The 7,530-nt window shown below is 29.2% G+C and overlaps 2 protein-coding genes across 2 annotated transcripts in view; one reads left to right on the top strand and one right to left on the bottom strand.

Annotated features, from left to right (window-relative positions):
• LOC102677061 (tyrosine-protein kinase transmembrane receptor Ror-like) overlaps positions 1 to 7,530 on the bottom strand; it is a 282,377-nt gene that overhangs the window by 179,729 nt on the left and 95,118 nt on the right.
• The window catches only part of LOC102676470, a 37,204-nt gene continuing 29,680 nt past the window's right edge, over positions 7 to 7,530 (top strand). Inside the window, exon 1 of the mRNA XM_006616949.2 lies at positions 7 to 1,384. Coding sequence (XP_006617012.1) covers positions 1,207 to 1,384 — 178 coding nt within the window. The 5' untranslated portion in view covers positions 7 to 1,206. The remainder of the gene's footprint in view (positions 1,385 to 7,530) is intronic.

Below are 7,530 nucleotides of genomic sequence, written 5' to 3' on the forward strand. Positions count from 1 at the left end.
TCCCTGTGAAGGCAAACAGCGTCGAAATTTCAATGCAGCCTATATGGAGAAACATGTTGGACCCTTGGGAGAGAATGGGAGAAAAAATTCGGCCGCGATAAATTCGGATCAGCGGCGTGGATAAATCGAAGGCAGGAAGAAATCAAAGGGAGAGAGGGAGAAGCCGGAAGAGGAAGATCGCGCGACCGGATAAAACCTCGCGCGAATAAATTGAAAGAAATACACAAGGACAAAGGGGAGGTGGAGAGAGGAGTGCTGTACGGTCGAAAACGCTGATAAACGGTTGAATAATGGGCGGGCAAATTGCAGGAGCGGGGAAGGGGCGCGTGATAAACGTACGGACGATGCAAATCCTTTTGGGCGAGGCGCGGACGTTCCGGAACTGGATGGGAAGCGCGGCGTTTCCGCGCCCCGTGTTTCCAATTTTTTATTGTGGAAATGACGATGACTTAAATTTTCGTTAAATTTTCGATGCGAGCTCCTTTCTTAGATCTTTCTTAATCGATTGAGATGAAGGATGGAAGGATTGAGGATGAAAAAGAAAATTTGGAAAGAATAAGAGGGAAGAAAAAAAATTTCGAGACAAAGGATTTGGAATTGAAAGGAAAATCTGTATTTAATTGTTAAGGAAGAAAGAGAAGACGAGATAAATTTAGAAGAAAAATATAAACTTCGCGAAATATCAAGGAAAAGAGAGAATCTCGGGAAGAAGTTCGAAAAAAGAAGAATCAGGAAGGAAGCCCATAAAGGGGAAAATCTGAAGGTAGTTCAACGCCGCAAATCCAATTTTAAAAGCTTCACGTGAGATTAAACGCTTCTCCCATGACTTTAAACTCGCTTCTTAATAGCGCAATACGTTCCACCGTGTCCACGGCTATCAAGTGAGAATTACAAACTATCCTGTTGGAAAAAAGTTAACAGCTGATCGTAAAGAGAATAAACCACACATAATAAAAATCAAGCGCAATTTTCTCATAGTGTTCCTTTGTGTTTCTTTAAAGAAAAACTGCATTTAGGATAGTGATTCTAATCTCAATTTAGATTTCAAATTTCGAGAAAAACAATGATGATAAGACAAACGTAATAAACGACCTAAACGAATTAAAAGATAATTTATCTGAAGTGATATTTTTCGTTTCTTTTTCTTTTTTTTTTTTCTTTTTTTTTTTTGTTGTTGTGATCGTGAGATTTTTGTTGTTGAAATTAATGAAAATGATGACGACTACTGCCGGTGTTGGTGGGGCCGGGATGCTGAGGACCAGGCGAAGGGATTGCAGCGTGAAACCGAACAGAAAACTCGACCGGAAATCCTCGAGGGGGATGATTTATGAGAACGAGGAGCTTAGACTGAGGACTATTCACATTAACGCCGAAGTGGAGCAAGGTAAAGGATTTATGATATTATCGGATTACGATGTTGGTAAATGTTAGTGTTGTTCAAAGATGTTCCTCATCAATTTCGTAATAAGCGATAAATTTTTATTGGAAACAGTCATATTGATATATAGGTATGATTTCAATTATGGATCCATATTTACAAGGTTCACTTTAAATTATAATAATCATGAGTAAAAGTTCTTTATAATTCGATTAGTTATAAATAATGTATAATAGTGTGAAATAAACATTTAATTTATATTTGAAAAGAAAAATTTAAAGGAAAATTGAAGATAATAGATTATTCTTATGGAAAAAAATAAAAATTGAAACATAATAGACTTGATAGAACGAATTTATAAAATGAAAAGAAAAAATTTCAAAGGACATAAATTTAAAAGGACATAATTCGAATAAATCGTCTCGAAAGAAATACAGGCTAGAGTTAGATGTTTTTGAAAAAGAAAACGGTTCTCATTAGGCCGTTAGAGAGTTTCGCCCGCAAACGTTGGCAGCACTGCTTGACCAGTTCTTTTCCGCCACAAATAGACGCACCATCGTCGAATCCGGTGCGAACTATTTTCGAAACTTAGCCAAACGCGCCAACTTCGTGTCTGGCCGGCAGCTGTCCATGGCAGCTCCAGTCCATTCAATCTCTCTCAATCGCGAATTTTATTTAATAATTATTATCTCAACAATTATTGATAAATATTACTGATAAATATTTCCTTTGTAAAAAGTCTCAGATCAAGTTCAAGTTTGTGCAATAAGTAAAAAGAGAAAGAAAGTATAAAATGTAATGGAATATTTATTACGTTAAAAAAATTTACAGGAAAAAAAAATCGAATTTTTCGAATTCGTCTTTAATTCGTGAAAATATTTATCGAAATTTGATGTATCGAGAGTGGAATTTTCAAAATCGTGGATAAAGACGAGTGATGAATATAAAATACGAGTGATTCAAATGGATCTCTTCACTATTTTAAACAATTGACTGAAAGATTCTAATGACGGTGAGTATTTGATTTCTTTTTTTTTCTTCTTTTCTTCTTTCTATTTTTGTTTATTACATTTATACAAAGTTAGAAATAATACGTTTGTTGTGGGTTTACATTTATAGCAGATTTATAGTATCAATATGGGTAATGTTGAAAATTTGAGGAGAATAAACGTGCGTTATATATTGTATAAATATTTTAGAGTGAGATATGTCGTAAATGGACTGATTATGTAAGCAATGTTCAATGGTGTTCGTGCGACGTGAGAAAGATATTCGAATCATAAGGATGATTTAGATGACATACGTTATATTTTCCAGAATCATATCGGATATTCTTCCGTGAAAATTTGTCAGTGGTTAATAGGAACGCTCTATTCTCTTGAGATTTATTAACTTTTAGAAAATTCATAAATTCTGTGATTCATAATTCATAAATTTTGAAATTGATTATAAATACTTATAAATCTTTTAAACTAAATATAAATCTGTTGAAATAGTAGAAAAATCAAATTCAAAATTTCTAATTGAAAATAATATAAATAATTTAATATTATAATTTAATATTATAATTTATATAATATTATAATTTAGTAAAAATAAAAAATAGAAAAATAGAAAAATAGAATAGGATACTTAAGAAAAAATGATAGTAAGATGATAAATAAAAGTATATTTACTAAAACACTTAAATCAAACAATAAAAATTAAAAATTATTAACTTAGATATCCTAAAAAATTTAATATTAATTGATTAAAACAAAACAAAAAAATAGAAAACAAACTTTTAAAACTATTATCTGAATATCCAAAAGAATTATCGCATAACAAAAAATGGAATGTCGATAATTCTAAAATTTTTCATCAGAAAGCACATGAATGAAGTTGTACGCGATAAGAAGAAAATTTAATAACAAAAGAAACTTTGATGAAGAGATACAAGTGAACGATGAAACGTTTAAAACGTGTCGAATATTTTCATATGGGTGAAGAATCGCGAAAACTCGGCTATTTTCTCGAAAATTTGTTTATCCGTTGATCCAAGAAAAGCTTTGTTTTGGCAGCAATGCCCGCCCACGAAGAACGTTCGCTCTACCAAAGCTCTAGAAACCCAGATGTCGTCTCTATACCGATTCTCGACGAGCGACGTTTAACTTGGACGGGAGAAAATGTATTTTGAAAGTTAAAACAATTTCATTTTCATATGTGTTAACATTGCTCACTGTTTATTATATCGTTGGAAATCGTAATAAGAAGAGAAATATATTGTTAAAGTCCATGAATCTGTAAAAACTTTATATTTCATTTAATATTTTAAAGAAACGAGAGAAAAGATTTCTTTATTTTTTTTTTTAATTCTCTCAATTTTTTTAATTCTATGTACAATCTATTTCTTGAAGTTGAATACTGAATGCTTGAAATAATAATTTAATGTTTATGATAAGGATTATGAACTCACAAACTGGATTCATGTTTCGACCAACTTTGTTTGCCTTTACGTTTCCTGAGAAACTTGTTTATTGAAATTTGTTTGTCCGTTCCATCTAACTGTATAAGTTTAAGTTTAATCTTAAATTTTCTCTTATAACTAGTGTAAACAATTTCGAGTAAGAAGTTGAATGTCGTAGCAAATTAAAAACTATGCTATTCGTTACGAAATTCTTAAATAGAGAAGAATTATACTATATTTTTTTGTAGATAAAAATAAATTATCAAAATATGGCCAATTGTTTCAAAATAAAGTTTTAAGTTATACAATATTTGTATACATATCTTTAAAGTATCTACCATTTTACTAAATCTCAATCATTCTAAACTTCCATTTTGATATTTTCTTCTATTTCTCTAAAAATAAGAATCTAAAAATCTTTTCTTCTTTTGGCTATAATTTAAAAACTTAAATTTTCAATCAAGTTTCAGATTCGAAAAAATAATTTTAAATTCATTGAATTTTTTCCAACTCTATTCGTCACAATTTTCACGTCTCTTCCCCGGGACTTATGATTTCGAGAAGTCCTGAAATCCAGACGCCCCTTGCGTCACGCTTGAATTATTTCCAGGCGTTTTTAAAACAGATTACATTGGAGCGTGAAAGAAACACACCGCGTCCTAATCAACGATTCGTCATTCCACGTATTTTCTTTCATCTGTGTTTCACGACTAGGGGAAAAGACAAGGATGTTTTTGTCACGATATCTATCATGGATAGATGAAATTTGAAACTCAGAAAAATTTATTTTATTATTCTTCTCCGTGCTTAATTTTCCATCGAGATGGATGAACTGTGAAATCGATTGGAATTGAATGGAAATACTTGAAAGTAAATTAACATGTATTTGTGATTGTGTATTTTAATGAAGATTCTATAATGGAAGACTATTGGAAATTGTAAGAATAAATTTTACAATTAATGTGAGAATAAATTTTTAGAAAGTTTATTATTATTTTCTTAGGAATTATATTAAATAAGGAATGTCAAAATTAAAATTTTTAAGAAAATTATCGACTGAAAAGTTTATTTTTGTATTTTTATTTCAGTAGTTTTAAATTTATTATTAGGCAAAAAAGAAAATTTTATATCTATTTGATTTTATGATATAAGTATGAAAAGATATACAATATTAATGTATTATTTTTAATTAAATAATAGAAGTAAATCTATTATTTTTAATTTAATTAAATAATAGAAGTAAATATACAAGAAGTTTTCCAAGTAATTTATGATAATTTTTGGTAGCTGAAAATATCTGAATTAACAGAAAAATACGTTGAAAAGGATTATATTATATTTAACCATTTATTGGAAATCCTTTTCCAAGGAATTTTCATATTTCTTGGTAAATTATTTTGGAATTTAAACTTGTTAACAATAATATTATAATATTATGATATACAAAGATTGTTATTTCTACATAATATTTTACTGGAAAATTTTACATTATTTTTTTATAAAAGTTTATTTTTAAGAAAAGTTGAAACAATGAAAGTGGAATTATTAGTAAAATTTTCAAATATGTCATCGTGAAAATTTATTATAACTAAGTTTATAGCAATTAATAAAACTTTTTAAATTTTTTATTTATGCTTTTATGTTTCAATTTCATATTTATTTTTTTAACAAATAATAAAGAATTGCTCAATATATTTATTAATTAGAATTTCCATCTAACATTTTTGTAACCGGAGAAAAACTCTCAATCAACCAAAAAATATACAACGAATAATTATTAACAAAATAAAATATTACGAAATGGTGAATATTTTTTTAAAATAATAAAAAATGAAATTCCATCGACCAAACAAAAATTCCTCGACGAGCAACACCACCAAACATCCACCAAACCACCAGAGAGAGCGAAATTCCAACAAAGAGTTTCACAATGAGTCAAACCTCTTCCAAAGTATAAATTTTGAGGCTTTCGAGCGGTGAAACCAAGAAATTGCGAAAACCACCCCAAAGAAGATCCCTACGAAACAATCCCCCCAAGATCCCTGTCAAACCTGAACAAACCAATATCTCTTTGCCACGTGACGAACAGAGTCTTGGTCGAAGCTGGTCTCGTTGCCAGCAGCTAGTACAAAAGATTTAAATAGTCGCGCGCGCGACCGAGAAATAAGGAGAGGGCTGACGGGCTTCATCCAGTCATCGGCTGACTAGTTTTCTTCAAAACGACAACCGTGTCGGCCACGAAACATTCGTGTTTTTTTTCCTTTTTTTTTTCTTCTTCGACATGTCGAGATTGTTGAATCGATAAATTGATTTTTTTGAAAATTGAAATAATTTGATGTTTGATTTTTAAATCGAAAATCATCAGTTCGATTGAAGAGGATTGTTTGGAGAAGTTTGAGCCGAGTTTATGGTGATGATAGAAGTTAACGTGTGATTTGACGTGGATTCGAAAAATTTTGAAGAGGATTAAAAATGATCTTTAATTTTTGTTGAAAGGAGGAGATTTTTAATGAAAAGAGAATGGTCGGTTTTAATATATCAAAAGATATGTTGACTTTGAGAATTGAAGCAGAAAGATTATATAGGTTTCGATTTGACGATTCAAGGTTTAAAGATTTCAATTTTGAAAAGATTATTTGGAGAATAAATTGAACAGAATTTATGGTGATTTATTGTTAAAATGATATTTTTAGTGGATTCGATATTTTAGTGTGGATTCGAGGATTTTTAATGTTTAATGAAGGAGAATTTGGTTTATTCTAGTTGAATTTTAATAGAGATGTACAATGAAAGAAGAGTATACAAAGAAGAAAGAAATTAAAGAGTGATTTAGTTTGTGAAAAATCCATGTAAATTGAGTGACAAGTTTTCTATTGGATAAATGTTTGAAAAAATACTTTTATGAAAAAATGAATAGTTTGCCCATTTTTTAATATATTAATTTATGAATTCATTGATTGATTCGAGTGATTTTGGTGAATTTGAAGAAGAATATTTAGTGATCTCTTTTATTTCTATGTTTACTTATTTTAAAAAATTTATTTCATATACGAGAAAATGATTGAAAAAAAAATATTGTTCTTTTGGAAATTTTGTATATAATACAATCTATGCTCCGTTTGAAAGTAAAATTGTTCCAAACGATACTTATAATCATCTGAATCGTAACCAAAGCAAAATTTATGGATTCCATATAACATTTATTGCCGAGTACAAAATTTTACTCCTATTGTAAAATAATCCAATGTGTTTAATGTGGCTAAATGTGATCGAAAGAAAATAATATGAAAATGATCTTTTTCTTTTTAGATATTTCTCACGATTGCATCATTTTCAAAATTCTTAGAACGAAAAATATAAATTTCAAAATGCATGGATCATGAAATACTTTTAAAAATTAATTCTTAATCTATCAAACTTTCATATTGATTTTAAAGCTTTTCAAATCAAATCCTGCATACAATTTATTTAAACAACTTTAGAAAAATCATTATCATCAAACGCTGGATAAATCTTGAACGATCAGAGGAAAAGAAAAGAATAATTGAAGGATAATGGCAACAAAGAAAAGAGAAAAAATTAATTAAATCTTCTTGGAAAATTTAACTTTCAATCAACCCTCCATCGAAGAAAAAAAATAAAAATTTCGAGCTTTCATAAAATTCAACTTTTTCAATCACTTATCGCTATCAAAAAAAAAAAAAAA

This window comes from Apis dorsata, unplaced genomic scaffold (assembly GCF_000469605.1).
Source record: "Apis dorsata unplaced genomic scaffold, Apis dorsata 1.3 scaffold_291, whole genome shotgun sequence".
Classification (NCBI taxonomy): domain Eukaryota; kingdom Metazoa; phylum Arthropoda; class Insecta; order Hymenoptera; family Apidae; genus Apis; species Apis dorsata.